Here is a 16,441-nt window from a genome sequence, read left to right on the forward strand (position 1 = left end):
CCACAAACCATCCTGACCTTCTGATACTCTCCACTATTTTCCCTGTTCAACTGATGGTAATACCTTACGTAACGCTTCATTATCTCGATGAGTCTTTAGAAGTTCTGATTTAAAATCACTTGAGATTTGTAACTGACTCAAATACAGAATTTCAGATTCTTCTTTAACTCCCAAATTCAGACCTTGAAATGCCTTTAATAACTCTTCTTCTCGCAACATCATCCAAGCTGCATATAAAGACTTCTGACTCAAAGTGTCCGCCATAATGTTCGCTTTTCTTGGATGGTAATTCAATTCGAAATCATAGTCTTTCAGAAGCTCCATACACCTCCTCTGACGCATATTCAACTCTTTCTGCTCAAAGAGATACTTCAAAATCTTATGGTCTGAGAAAACGTGGAACTTAATGCCATAGAGATAATGCCTCCAGATTTTCAGAGCAAACACAACAGCAGTAAGTTCCAAATCGTGAGTCGGATAGTTCATCTCATGCGGCCTTAATTGCCGTGAGGCATATGCTACAATATTCTGGTACTGCATCAGAACACACCCCAAACCCTTTAATGATGCATCACTGTACATTTCAAACGGTTCACTTGGTTCAGGCAATACTAACACGAGTGCAGTAGTCAACCTTTGTTTCAATGTTTGAAAACTCTCTTCGCACTCCGGAGTCTAGATAAAAGGCGTATCCTTCCTAGTCAGCTTAGTTAAAGGTAGAGCAAGCTATGAAAATCCCTTAATGAATCTCCGATAATACCCTGCCAAACCTAAGAAACTCCTGATCTCTGTCACTGAAGTTAGTCACTCCCAGTTCATTACTGATTCCACCTTAGCAGGATCCATAGCTATTCCTTGCTTACTCACCACGTGATCGAGAAACTTCACCTCACTCTTCCAGAACTCGCATTTAGATAACTTAGCATATAATTTCCTATCTCTCAGAATTTGCAGCACAGGTCGCAAGTGATCAGCATGCTCTTCTTCAGTCTTAGAGTAAACAAGAATATCATTACTGAAGACAATAACAAACTTGTCCAAGTACGGCCGGAAAATTCTGTTCATATAATCCATGAATACTTCCAAAGCATTAGTTAACCCCAAAGACATCATCGTATACTCATAATGACCATAACGTATCCTGAAAGCAGTTTTTGGAATATCTTCATCTCTAACCCTTATCTGATGATACCCAGATCGCAAATCAATATTAGAAAATACACCGGCACCCTGTAACTGATCCATTAGATCGTTGATTCTAGGAAACAGATATTGATTCTTCATAGTGATCTTATTCAATTGCCGAAAATCAATACACAAATGCATGCTTCTGTCCTTCTTCTTTACCAGTAACACTGGCGCTCTCCATGGAGAAACACTTGGTCGAATGAAGAGCTTACCCAACAGATCTTCTAGTTGAGCTTTTTAGTCTAGCCATTTCTAAAGGTGACATCCTATAAGGAGTAATCGAAGTCGGACCGGCTCCAGGCACCAACTTAATTGCAAATTCAACTTCTCGATTAGGTAAAAATTCATTAATATCATCCGAAAATACGTCCAGAAATTCACATACAATTAGATTATGTTCTAAACTCTGATCATCACCTGATACTCCCGCAGTTAATGACATAGTACCCTGACATTCAGTTCCAGAACAGTTTACTATCATAGAGTTCAAAATTCAAATAGTAACTATTCACTACAACAGGCGCTTCTGACCCTTCCGACATAAACTGTACTGATTTCTCAAAACAATCAAGCAAAACATGATTCTTGGATAGCCAATCCAATCCCAAAATGAGATCAAGACCAGTCATCGGCAAACAAATCAAATCATGCACAAATTCACGCTGTTGTACTCGAAATGGAACTTGTGGGCATCCTATCCTAGTCACTATAGCTTCATGAGTAGCATTATGCACTTTTATATCATAACTTAAAACCACCTGCCTCAATTATAATTCATTAGCCTTTTCAAATGCAATAAATGAATGAGTTGCTCCTGAATCAAATAAAGTATTTAAGATTTTACTAGCCATTTCATAGTTACCTCTAATCAGTGTCTCAGATCCCCCAGCATCTACTGCAGAAGTGGTATACACTCTCCCTGACTGCTGTACTTTACCAATCTCATACACTCTCCCCAAGTCCTAACCTGCACGAAACTCTAGGACGATACTTCCTGCACTTTTGACAGTTCAAATCCGCTGTGGCTGCTTTCAAAACCTTCTTCCCTAATTAACATTAGTATTCGGCATTCTGTAATTACCCTGGCCTTGAGTCTGTTACGGAACAAAGCCTCCACGCTTAAAATTCCTACCTCTCGGAGCAAAGTTCCTCCCTGAAGGCCTCTGGAAAGGCACCCTCCAACTTCCTTTCTTTGCTGCCGCCTTTCTCACACATTCCTTAGCCACCCTACTCTTATTTACCAATTCAGAAAATACCCTGATCTCCATTGGGGCAACAAAGCTCAGAATATCGCTCCGAAGACCTCCCCATATTAAATACACTTCCATTCAGCAAAATCTTCAGGTGCACCTTGACAGATACGTGAAAAGCGACATAACTCCTCAAACTTGCTAGTATACTCAGTAACAGTCATCTGTCCCTGCTTTAACTGCATTAATTCAAGTTCTTTGGCATTTCTGGCTGAATTAGGAAAGTATTTCTTATAGAATTCTGTCCGAAAAATCTCCCAAGGAATCGCAGCGCCATCCGGCTGCAGGATACGTCATGTTCCCTGCCATCAATACTGAGCCTCACCTTGCAACTGATAAGTTCCAAATTCAACCCATTGCTCTTCAGGAACCTGTTGAGCTTGCAATGCCCGTTCCATAACCTGAATCCAATTATCTGTATCAGTGGGATTTGAGGTTCCCCTGAAGGTCGGAGGGTGGACTTTCAGAAATGTAGCAAGTGTCATAGGACCGTCCTCATCATTATTGTTCCCATGATTACCCTGGTTTACCTTATTATCCAGTGCCTCGGCTGTCGCCTGCATAGGTGCAGCCATATCTCCCAGGGAAGCCATAAAGTCTACTGGATCAGTCCCTGCCGGGCCAGGAGTAATGGTGCCTATCCTACCTCTACCTCGCTCGCGTATGTTTTAAAAAAAATAAGGCGGATGCAGTAGCAATGTTGTAGTATCAGGGAAGCAAAGCTGCAAAAATAGAACAGTTTGCAGGTTCAACTTTCAAATTCCTATAACATCTTCAATTTACAATATTTTTCACCCGTTCTTCGAGTGGCATAAACATCGCGAACCCAATTTTCATTTTAAAATAAATTGGAAACAAATTGAGGATTCAGAAGCCATGTTATGCCTCGCCGAAGTTCGTTCAAAAACCAACCTTTGCAAAAGTACCCAAACCTCAATTTTCAATCAAAAACTCCATTCCTTTTACTACTAAACCTGCATTCTTCATTGTAATATTCTGCTTCCTCATCATTCAACAATTAGCATAATACCTATTCTCAAATTAACAATAATACACTTTCAATATTCAAATCCATCAATCAATACCAACCAAAAATCATAGTTTATCATCACAAACATACCACAAGTCCATACTTCTCCAAATCATCAATTATCCAAAAAGCACCAATCAAACATATTCATTAACAAACTACTAAACATTCAATGTTCACCTGCATTCCAACTTATTCTATGGTCATCTAGCCAAAGTTTTCACAGAACATTATATATTAAACGTAAGAAACCTAAACCATACCTTGGCCGATTCTCACGTAGCGACCAAAACAATTCACTAACAACAAACACAGCTCCAAAGCCCAACAAAACACTAATGTCTAGCCTCCAATAAAAATTCCAACGTCCACAATTTCAAGCTCCAATTATTTATTCACAACCTAATACACATTCATAACACATATATATCTAATTTAATACTCAAAGCTGAAATTTAATAAAATTAAAATAGAATTATCGTATCCTCACCTTACCCAAGCTTCACATAAGCAAGAGTGAACGTTTTCTTCAAGCTAATTGGATCCTAAAACATCAGAAATCAAAGAAATTCAAAATTTCTACTCAATTCTCAAAAATTTGGGGGAAGAGGAGATTGAGGGTGATTAAACAAGTTACCAATGAAGTTATTCTTGTAGAAATATAGAGCTCGATGCGGTGGACGCATGACCGCAAGCGGTGCGGCGATCAGAGCTCGGACGGAGAAGTTATCGGGGTCAGAAATCACCGTAAAGGTTTCGGTGTTTCTTCTCTTCCCTAGATGCTTTCATGCTGCATTTAGATGAAATGAGAAAGAGAAGGGCTTTTGGGCTCATTTAATATGTTGGTCCGGTTGGACCGACGGTCCGGTTTGGGTTCGGTTCAACCAGTTCGGCCTGTTCGGTCTAATCTTGGACCATTTTTTTCGAAATTAGTGTCAAAATTCTCGTTTCGATGAGCTCTATTCTAATTTGATATAATATTCACATTTCTAGTCTTCTTTATTAAAAACTAATTTATTGACTAATTATTTACAAATTTAACGGGATTTACATTAATCATTGTATTTTTTATGTTAGATATAAAAAAAATAATGGAGTATTCCACATTATTATCTATTATTCAAATATTCAATCTAATTTAATTATTTTTAAAATTATTGCAGCATTCAATCCTCTGAGGATTATATTAGGAGGTTCACTAGAAGATCAAATTATTTACTAATTTGAAAAGCAAAAGCACTGCCGAACTATGAAAAAGAAAGATAACGGCTTATTTGGATTCAGTGTTGGATGCCTCCCCAGAAAGAGATGGGTTGAAATGAATCACTTTTTCAACAAAATTGGGTAATTATTTAATTAATATATATTATTTTAATTTCTCAATATTATTATAATTACTTCGCAAACAATCAATCTTATCTTATCTTATTTACTTTAAACTTTGCAGTGTCAAATTTACATTTGTCTTAAACGCACTTATTGGCAAAAAAATTTCAAGAAAGGCCAATTAAACTGGAAAGGAAATTGAAATCCAAACAATGCCATAAGCCTCATGAAGTACACTGTTTCAAAAGGATACAATATAGATTCATATGAATTAAATACCAAATTAAATTAAAACCCTTTTAATTTTTATAATTAACTAATTTAATTTTTACCCATAATTTTTTTATAAATTTAACATTTTGTGCTAATTAATGAAATAGGAAACGAGCTATGCTCTGAAGGAGTATCAGCAAGAATAGATAGTGTTCAATATGCAAAAGATATCACAAAACTAAGGCATATAGTTAACTCATTATACCCAAATGCCATAACAAGACCAAAGGTGTTGGTCCAGTTGGATTTTATGGTAAAGAATGGTTTGATAGCTTCTTACAACATGTTGGACCTGGTGTCATTGATGGAGTTACACATCACATTTATAACCTTGGTGCTGGTATGTATAATAATTTAGAATTTTTTTGTTGCTTGATTAATTTTTTTAATTATAAGAATATAATTGTATTATAAAATTGTTACATAGGTGTTGATAAGGATTTTATTAGTAAAGTTCAAGACCCATATTTCTTGAGCAAAATTGCACAAACTTTTAAAGATGTTTCAACGACAGTGAAGGAATTCACATCATGGGCTGGAGCATGGGTTGGAGAATCTGATGGAGCTTATAATAGTGGAGGAAAAGATGTTTCACATACTTTTGTTAATGGCTTTTGCTAAGGTATTTTTTAAATTGAATTTCAGCTCTCTAATTTTTTTATATATTTTTTTAATAATTTTTTTAATTAATAATAACTATAGGTATTTGGACCAATTGGGTATAATATTAACCTTCAACCATAAAGTTTATTATAGACAAATTTTGATTGGAGGAAACTATACTTTGCTAAATACAACATCATTCATTCCTAATCCAGATTATTATAGGTATGACACAAATTTATTCATATTCATATAAGTAGTTATATTAAATATCATTTTTTTAATGAATAACAATTTTATTTTCTTTAAACAGAAGATAGTTCACCTACGTACATATGCTCATTGTTCTAAAGAAAGGGTAAGCTAGTAATTTGATTTATACATTTTAAAAGTTTTTTATTTTCAATTTTAAGATAACTTTTCAAAAGTTATAACATATTGGATCTAATTATTGTCTCAGAGCAGAATCACATTACTACTAATAAACATGGAGAATTCGACATCTTTCGATGTGTCCCTTTTGAATCACATGAATCTTTATTCGGAGGAGTTGCTGGAATAAACAAAGTGAATTTGATGGATTCATTGAAAAGAGAAGAGTACCACTTAACGCCTAAAGATGAAAACATTCAAAGTGATGTTGTGCTTTTGAATGGAACTCCATTGGAACTTACCAAGTCAAAGAAAATTTCAGAGTTTAAACCAAAGATTGTTGATGCTTCTTCTTCTTCTCTAATCAAAGTTGCACCTCATTCAATAATCTTTGTGCAAATCAATAATTTCAATGCACCTGCATGTGCACCTCCTACAAAATATATTACTAGGGTTCGTTATTGTTTTTTTTTATTTTTCTTATAGAACTTAGATAGAGTTATTAAGACATAGAATATACGCATATATATGTACTTTGCTGGGAATAGTTTATGATTAATTTTTTTTATAATTTCTTTTATTTTCAATTAGTTATATATTTTTAAAGGATTCAAATTCCTTTTTTATATTGATGACTTCAAGGATACGCATATTATTTACATCATTAAAAACTAACTGATTAATTGTCACTATATATTAATATATAAATAATTTAAATTCACAATCGAATAAAATTTGAAATATTCATCATAACTTTTTAATATTGTTTTATAATAAAAATCTGGTATATTATAATACTTGTGGTAAATTGTCAGCAAGTTTCATTCTTAATAATGTTAATTAAGTTATTAGTAACAAGAATTATCTTTCTTAGCTATTTTAAGTTTTTAACTTTTGTATTATAATTAAATTTTTTTTCCTCTGCAAAAAAAAAGAGAAAATTTTTTTTAAAAAGTTTTAATAAAAAAAATCTCAATCAGCTAAACACGAGAATTTAATGCTTAGATGCAAATTTTAATAAAAGTTTACTTCATTTTTAAGCCACTGAATAATTATACTATAGCAATTTGTTGATTTCCTCGTTAAATTAGTATGAAATCACTCTTTTCAAGAAATAAGTATTAGTTCCATATATATCATTGAACTATTCACTTGTTGGACCTAAAAATCCGTATTTCAAACTATGTACAATAGTATTAAATATAATTAAAAAATGGGTTAAACTACACAACAAAATTACTAATTTTTTTTAATAAAAAATCTAAGATTTAAATTTTTAATATAATTATAGTAATTTGACCTGTTGCCAAAAATCATAAACTTGTGTTTACCAAAAAGAAGAAATTGTGCATATTAAGAGAAGAAATTAAGAGTCTTTGGACTACAAGAAAGATATTAACATAAACTTTTACTAATTTCCAAGATAATTGTCACAGAAATATTTGTCTACTAATTTATCTTAAGCATTATATTCTCATGCATACCTTAAATCATTGATTTTTCCAACAATGTTGAAATGTACCATTCATTCTTCTAAATCCCATCATGATCAATCTTCCTACCAGCGTGCCATCTAAGTCTGTTGAACCCAACTCTATCAAACATCGGCAAATAAGTTTCATTAACCTGTGATCCAAAGTAGAAGAAATGTTCAAGCCAGAAAATTTCCCCAGGTTTCAACACCCTATACACATCATATAGCAAAAACTCAAGCATGCATAGTCTCTGGAAACCAATTTCCTACGAATTTCATGAAATGAACAATATCAAGTGTGTTCTCAAAAAATAGAAGCCTCTGAGATATGCTGAGATGAATTGGAATCAATCCTCTTGATGCAATGAAGCGGCTGAATGGACCGTCCAAATCCAGTATGCTTGTGAGGATTATCACATTCCTTTCTTTCATCCTTGCAGCAAATGTCCCTGTTCCACTATCAATGTCAAGTCCGATACTGATCGTGCTGCCGGATTTTTCGTCCCAAAAACTCGGTCTATCCCAAAATCAAGTTCACCATCATCAAAGATCCACCTATCCTTTTTCCTTCCTTGTAGATCAGAGCAATCTTTATATTACCCTTTATTATTCTTCCTCTCAATGAGGCACTTGTGGCTCTTACAAGTATCAAGATCCCAAACAATGTTGTTATCTGGTGGAATTTTTCAAAGGCTATCTTGCAAATCTTGATTTGGCTCAACAAAATCTTTTGGAGACTTGGGATGCCACCTTCTTTTAGGGAGTGGCTCACACCCTTTTGACACAAGCATTTGTGCAAACGACTCATCTGTAAGGTATTCACGTCCTATGTCATATGACATGTATTAGTTCAACTCATCTTGGAACCTCAAACACACGGCGCCAATTGGAGAATGAATCTCATCTGATCCTATCCATTGCGAGTATCCAAAAGGGAGTCTATAAGAGGCAAGTGCAAAATTAAGCTCTTCATTCGAAAACCTTTCGCCATTGTTGTTTCTAGAATATTGCTTGTCTTGTTAGCGCGTTGTAAGATCAATGAGCAATGCTTGGACAAGAAGGTTAGTTGAGTTGAGTCTATGATAAAGCTCAGACAAAAGTGAATGGCTTGTAGCAAGTTGAGATTTTGTGGTGTTGAGTTCTTGTAAAATTGAGTTAAAGTTATTATTAAGATGAGGAGGATGATGATACAAAGAGCTAAATGGGCCAATAACAATGTATATGATGACAAGGTTTGTGACTATTACTAGCACAAGTGGATTCAACTTGTGTTTTAGGGTGTGACTATGACTATGTCCATGTTGATCATCATAACCTTAAAGCTTTTTTGAATACTCTGCTTCCTCTTGAGCTTCAATTCCCATTTCTTTCTTCCCTCAAAAGGTTTAGAAACGATGGTGGGGAAGAATTGCAAAGATAAAAATAAAATTATCAACATGGAACTAATGATACTTCACAAATATATATTGGTTTTTCATTGGCCAATAAATTATTGTACGTTAATGAGAATTGATTTAAGATGAGCACTACGGGGCCAACAGATTTTATAATTTGTAGCCATCAATTAGTCATCAATAGAGTTTTTAATGATGTGAGATTTCATCTAATGGTAGAGAATTACTCATCTTTCTTTTGCTGGCTAAGTGCTGGCCATATTTTGATAGAAGTGCTGGTCTTTTAAATTTTCTCTTAATTTAATTGTATTTTAATGGGATAAGTATGATTTTAGTTCCCAACGTAGGGGCTGAAAATTTATTTCGTCCCTCGCCTTTTTTTCGCTCCAAAATGGTCCCCAAGGTTTTAATTTGTTTTAAAATCGTCCTTTTTACCAATTATATTTTTTTATTACCAAATTACCATTTATTAAAAAAATTATAAAATAAAATAAATATAAAATAAATAAATAAAAAAGAAAAAAAAAGAAAGAAAGGGGGATACAGAGAAGCGGGGTGGGTGGGGAGAGAAAGGAGGGGAAGGGTGGAGGGGGGAGAGAAGGGGGATGCTATGCCGCCGCACTGTCGCCCGCCGCTTCTTCTTCTTCTTCTTCTTCCTCCCGCCGCCGCACCGCTGCCCGTTTCTTCTTTTTCCTGCCGCCGCACCCACCGCCGCCCGCCGCTTCTTTTTCTTTTTCTTCTTCTTACCGCCGACCCCACCGCCGCACCACCACTTCTTCTTCTTCTGTGAAATTTGTGAATTTGATTTTTTGTAAATTTTTTTATGAAATTTGTTATGAAATATTGTTGTTGCTGAAATTTGAATTTAGAGTATTGTTGTTGATTCTAGGTTCTTGATGATGATGATGATTTTCTGAGTTGAATTTTTGTTTGTCGGGTTCTGATGAGGATAACGATGATGATGTTGATTTTTTGAGTTTTGATTGGTGTGATGCAGATGATGATGGGGTGGCAATGGGTGGGGGGTGGTGGTGGTGGTTCTGAGTTCTTATGATTCCATGATGATGATGATGATGGTGGTAGGTGGTGGGTGGTGGTGGATGTGGTGGTGGTGGTGCTTATGCTTTTGTTTCTGCTGGACATGATTTTAGGGAAGAAGGGATAGGAGTATTTTGGTTCGAAGGACGATTTTAAAACAAACTGAAATCTTGGGGACCATTTTGGAGCGAAAAAAATGCGAGTGACGAAATAAATTTTCGACCCCTACGTTGGGGACCAAAATCATACTTATCCCTATTTTAATAGATATACAATAAGATAGTTTCATTCCAAATGTATCAATTATGTTTGACATATGTTTATTAGTTTATTTAGCAAAATATTTGTGAAGTAACATACATAGGCCGATATGAAAGGATCAACAAAGAGTGATCGTAATAATAATTTAGGTGCATACTATGATGTTTATATACATTTGTCTAACTTATTAAAATGAGATACAATTTAATATTTAAATTAAAAAATATAAAAGTAAATACTTTTTAATATTTAAAATTTACCATAAAATATAATTTTGACAATTTAGATACCAAAATTACAGGTACCACAGTATTGACCAATAATTTAAATGCCTCGTTAGTTGTCCGTATTTTACAAATAAAATTTTCTGAGAATTGGGTTATTGACTTTCTTATTATTTTAGCATTATATACGAATCTCATCTATCAATGCACCTTTCTTGTTGGATTTTGACGTCAACCCCTAATTAAATAACAAGTCTATATTTGTTAACACTAGTTAAGTTCCACGAGAAATTTGACGGGTTTATCGTAAACCGAAATTTGGATCTTATGCACATTAACCCAATTATTTCTCACAAACTTATTGAAGGTGAATCTGTTCTCCCATGACACGCACTGATCCTCTTTCCACCATTTAGCCAATTCAAGAACTGTAATAGTGACAGTAATATCTTCATACACACCCCCACCATCTTTTCCATTATAAATTAGGCCACTAATTAAAAGCCTTCAACACATGTTCTGGAGCTTGTAAACTCAAATCAGAACTCCTAGGAAAGTACCTTTTCATCCCTCCATCTTTTAACAATATCCACACTTGACACCAAGATGATACCATTACATCTAAAGCATCAATAATGGACATAGCTTGGATAAAATCAACCAAGATACATGTTTTATATTACCAATCCCTTCTGTTCCCCATCAATAATGCAAGCTTGTTTTGATAACAAGTGTCAAAAAAGTAAATTAAGATTAATCTATTAGGCAATGTTAGAATATATACAATCATTATTTCTTCCAAGTTTTAACTTCTGTCATAATAAATAAAGCAATGGCTATTACTTCATCTTTAGGTAAAATCTAAATTAAATATAAATAATAATATTAATTTTGTGAGGGTATTCTCTGCAAGAAACCTTTAGCTATGAGGCTCTCCACTGCTTCTCGCACAGCATCTTCAACTGGGGTAAACACAAAACCCAAATCTATTAGTCTCTTTGCTGCATCTTTATATGGTGTCAAGCCAGGTTGAGTTTCTTCAGGGAACCTGCATTTGGCCCTTTTTTTCAGAGAACTAGAATTCTATGTATAATTTAGCAGACTACAAACACAAAAACAGAATTTTCATGAGCTCCTAGTGATCTCATTTGCATCGAAGATGAATAGGATGAAAACCAAAGTGAGATAATGTGACATAACAAGCTACCTGCCCCTCTAATTGTTGAAATCATAACATTGCTTTCATAGTCATAACTAATAAAGAAAAAGCATTTGAATGTGTCAATAATATCACCAGACACCTCACTATTCCTACACAATATATGCAAACATAAACCAAGCTTTTACCCTATATTCTACTTATAACAGGAAGATTGGAGTAAAGGTTGGATCGAAGAGCCATACTTCAATATTTTAAAACTCAAGCACAAGGATTCAAGGAAAGATAACTGAAATACTTCCTTCAAGGGACATGAAACTATGTACAAGGGAAGTGAAACTAACTACTGCAGGAATCCAAAAGGAAAAAACATGTGAGGGGAAAAAACGTGGTGAATCACAATAGCAAAACAGAAAGGAGTTGCACAGTTTAAAAAGCAGAATTAACAAAACAAAAAGCAAAAGGTTTTAAACTCTTTCTTAGTCCATATACCATGAACTGAGAAGCATAGCCCCACCATCTAAAATCTACACTTCATACATTACTAGCAGTTAACTCCACCTAGCTACATAGCCGGTCCCAATCTCAAATAAAGGAGGAGGGTTGTGTTAGGCCCTTGATAGCCAACATAAAAACTTTATCGAATTTTCATGACATGGACCAAATGCGTTAGCCATCGCCACCTAGTTGGATAAGGCTTTATTGTTGATACATAACTAGCAGTTCATAGACTAGTGCCACATTACTAGATGGACATAGACATACTTCTACCAAACAGTTTAAGCGCCTTTGAGAGCCATAGTTCATGATACAGTATTAGATCATCTACCACTAAAAAGTCTAAACTTGGATGCATTTTATAAATAGTAATATGAACAAAAACTGCAGAACATAAGAGAATAATGAGAATTAAGAAACAAACCTGTAGATAGGAAAATCAGGGTACAACTCAGAGAGAATCTTTGCAAAGCTAGAGAACTGGTAGATACCATTGGTACACAAGTATCTAGCAGCAGCAGAAGGAGTCTCATAGATCAAAACCTGAGCCCTAGCAACGTCCCTCACGTGCACTGCACCCAACCAGTAATGTTCCTGCGTGTCCCTCGACCCCGTCATCAGCCTCTGCAGGACCGCCGAGCTTGCATTCAGCTCCTTCTGCAGCAGTTCCCCAAGACACGTCGACGGAAGCACTGCCACCACGTCAGCGCCGCCGTTCTTTTCCATTAACTCCCACGCCGCCTTCTCCGCCGCTGTCTTCGACACTGGGTACCACTTCCCCCTCTTCTTGCAGAATTCAACGTCCGTCCAGGAATCCTCGTCGAAAGGTTTGTTTGGAGGCCAATTAGGGTTCGGAACCATGGCGGATATTGAGGACGTGAGGACAACGCGCCGCGCGTTTGTTCGCTTCGCGGCCTCGAGGACGTTTAGGGTTCCTTGGACGGCAGGCCTGAGGAGGGAATTCTCCGGGTCTGCGGGGTCGTCGAGAGTGCAGGGGGAGGCGACGTGGAAGACGCCGGAGCAGCCGGAGATTGCGGCGGATATGGCAGCGGCGTCGAGGATGTCGGCGGGGAAGATTTTGATGCGGGAATTGGCGTCAGGGTGGAGGGTGAGGAGGTGGGAGTAATCGGAACCGGGGAAGACGGTGGCGTTGACGGTGTAGCGTGGGTGGTGGTGGAGGAGGGTGTGGACTAGCCAGGAACCGATGAAGCCGTTTGCACCGGTGACACAGACGAGCTCGGAGTCAGTGGTGGTTTGGTGAGACGACATGTCGTTTTGGAAGTGGTTCTTGTTGAGTGGGTTTGGATGTCGTTTTGCAATTTGCAGTTTGAAGTGAAGAAGTGCTACCGAAGACTCAAGACCGAAGTGGGAACTGAGGTGGTTGGAACTTGGAAGTGTTGAAGTGAATGATGATCCGATGCCAACTAAGCTAGCGCGGGTTTTTCTAACTCTTATTAATTGTTTTTTAAATAATAGAATATTAGAGCCTAGAGAGTTAGAGCAGGTAGCAGCTAAATATTGGTTTAATATTGAGTTTGATTTTAATCCATTTTAAGTGTTTATTTGGGTGCCATTAGGAATTTATTTGAGTGAGTTTAAAAAAAAAAAAAAGATTTTTTTTGAGTTATTTTTTCTTAAAAGATTTTATAAAAAAAGTTTGGATATTTCATGTAAAAATATTTTTTTATTTATCAATTAATATAAAAGTATTTTTTGTTTATTTATTATTTATAAAGCATCTTTTTTAAAAAAAAAGATCTTTTAAAAAAGATATAAATTGTAACTTTTAAAAAAAATATTTTTTTATTTTTCTAGTACTTTTACTTTTATTATTAAAAATTTGTCAAACACGTTAAAAAAAAAGATCTTTTTTTATCAAGATAATAGTGTCCAATGAAAAAGATATTTTTTCAATGAAAAAAAAAATATTTTTTTTTACTTTTTAGCGTGTTTGGTAAATTTTTAGTAATAAAAGTAAAAGTACTAGAAAAACTAAAAACACATCTTTTCTGAGAAGATGTAATTTACATCTTTTTTAAAAGATATTTTTTTCTTAAAAAAAAGATGTTTTTCAATGAAAAAATATCTTTTTTTATTCTAGTGTATTTGACAAATTTCTAATAGTAAAAGTAAAAGTACTAGAAAAATAAAAAAAATATTTTTTTGAGAAACTACAATTTACATCTCTTTTTAAAAGATTTTTTTTAAAAAAAAAGATATTGTTTATATAATAAATAAATAAATAAATAGTTTTATCTTATTTTACCCAAACATAATTAATAAATAAAAAATATTTTTATATGAAATATTCAAATATAAAATTATCTTTTATTTTTATAAAATATCTTTTAAAAAAATATCATTTAAAAAAAATCTTCTTCAAGAACGGCGTCTAAACAAGTCCTAAATATAGAATTTGCAGAACAATTATTTTTGTTGATAAGATCTTTCTATAAAATTCTTTTGCATGCATAAAAATTAAATTTATAAAATAATTATTTATTTTTAAATTTCGCATAAATTAATAAATTAATCGCATTATGTATATATAAAAAATTAGTTATCAAATTAATTATTAATATACAATACTTGTTAAAATAAAAAATATATTATAAATAAATTAAAAAATATATATTTATACATAAATATATAATAATTAATTTAGTAGTTAATTTTTTAATGTGCACATAAATTGTTTATTACTAAATAGTAAATAAAAATATTATGCACACACACAAAAATAAGCAATATATATTTGTATATAAATATATATATTATTTCAAAAATTATTTTCATATAAAATATGTATTGGTGTTTTTGCTGAATATTGAGGAGGGAAGTATTTTACTACTTTATGCGTGTCATGGTCAACACGGAGGGAGCGTAGTACCGGATCCGTCAGAGGTGTGTCAGTCCCCCAACAACACATTGTGGGCGTGGTGACGCAGCGAGCATGCAGGCGTAGAAGCTCTTTGGTAATACGCAGTGGGCGTGTTGCCTGCGAATCAAGCAGGTGTTGCAGAAATTTCTGCGCCTTCCCAAGAAGCTACAGCAATATGAGGTGGGCGTGTTGGAGGCTGTCTGCATGTAGGGGACAGCTCTTCCACCCCGGTAAGCAGCAAAGAGAGAAGAAGTTTAGCGAGAAAAGAAGAAGGAACTTTAGGATAGAGTGTTTAGTGATTTTAAGAAAAACGGAGAAAAAAATATTAGTTTGTATTTATTTAAAAAAAATAGTACGTAATTATACGGCACTCGAAAAATATATTATTAATTATTTGGATCATTCAAATTATGTAAGTTGATAAAATTTATTCTTTATATATTTAATTTTCTGTAATTTTTGTTATTGTTAGTATCATATGATGAAAATATAGTATTGTTATTATTTTTTTATAATTTATTAATATTTTCAAATAATATTTTTATTTGATTAATATAATCATATTTATTTTATATAAATATAAATATATAATTTTCTTTTGAATTTTTTTGTTATAATAGGGTTATTTTTCTGTACATTTAATAAATAATTTAAATATTAATAAATAAAATATTATAGAAAATATGTGAATATTTATATAACATGTTATTATTAAATATTGCAAAAATAAATATTTTAATAAATAGATATTAGCAAAATATTTTATTTAATTTCAAAATAAAAATATTTTTATTTATTTATTTTAAAAATAAATATAAATATTTATTTATAATATTAAAGAAATAAATATTTTTTAATTATGATTATAGATAACAATATTTATATTGATGTCGATTTATATTATAAATAAATATATTTTTGTTGAATCAGCCTAATAGAAATTTGATGGTACTGGATCCGCCGCAAACGTGAAATCCGATGGTCGAAAACTACTTACGCTCAACGAGATTCTACCATGTTTCTAGGATTGAGGTGATCAGAGGATTTTACCTCTTATTAGCTACTCTGGTGGAAAGGTGGAGGCCAGAAACTCACACCTTTATATTGCAGGTGGGTGAGGTTATTGTGACATTGGAAGATGTTTCTCATATATTTGGCCTATGCATTGATGGAGAGCCTGTGAGCGGCTGGATAGATAGTAGTAGCGACTTCCAATAGAGCCAGAGCATCGCTATATTTGGTCGCAAACCGGTTATCAGTAATTCTTCGAAATCTTATATAAAGTTAGGTTAGGTTCGGTGTATCAGAGACGCAGAGCCATTGGACACTGATGAGTCTATTAAGAGATACGTCAGATGCCAAATTTTCTATTTGTTGGGTTCAACCCTATTCACGGATAAGTCAACCGCATATGCCTACGCGAAGTATCTACCGTTGCTTCGCGATTTCGAGCGGACCCATACTTATAGC

The 16,441-nt window shown here is 34.0% G+C and overlaps 1 protein-coding gene and 2 pseudogenes across 1 annotated transcript; 1 reads left to right on the forward strand and 2 right to left on the reverse strand.

The window, feature by feature from the left end:
- Positions 1-4,139: 4,139 nt before the first annotated feature.
- Positions 4,140-7,138, forward strand: LOC130974558 (heparanase-like protein 2; annotated as a pseudogene).
- A 389-nt stretch (positions 7,139-7,527) lies between these two features.
- LOC130974559 (probable methyltransferase At1g29790) lies at positions 7,528-8,880 on the reverse strand (annotated as a pseudogene).
- Positions 8,881-11,165: 2,285 nt separating this feature from the next.
- Positions 11,166-13,497, reverse strand: LOC130976297 (cinnamoyl-CoA reductase 1). The gene is made up of 2 exons (XM_057901121.1): positions 12,515-13,497; positions 11,166-11,481 (listed from the first exon to the last, which is right to left on the reverse strand). Exons 1-2 carry the CDS (start codon positions 13,357-13,359, stop codon positions 11,319-11,321), a joined length of 1,008 nt encoding a protein of 335 aa, XP_057757104.1. The 5' UTR covers positions 13,360-13,497; the 3' UTR covers positions 11,166-11,318.
- Positions 13,498-16,441: the final 2,944 nt, after the last annotated feature.

Source organism: Arachis stenosperma, chromosome 4 (assembly GCF_014773155.1).
Source record: "Arachis stenosperma cultivar V10309 chromosome 4, arast.V10309.gnm1.PFL2, whole genome shotgun sequence".
Classification (NCBI taxonomy): Eukaryota; Viridiplantae; Streptophyta; class Magnoliopsida; order Fabales; family Fabaceae; genus Arachis; species Arachis stenosperma.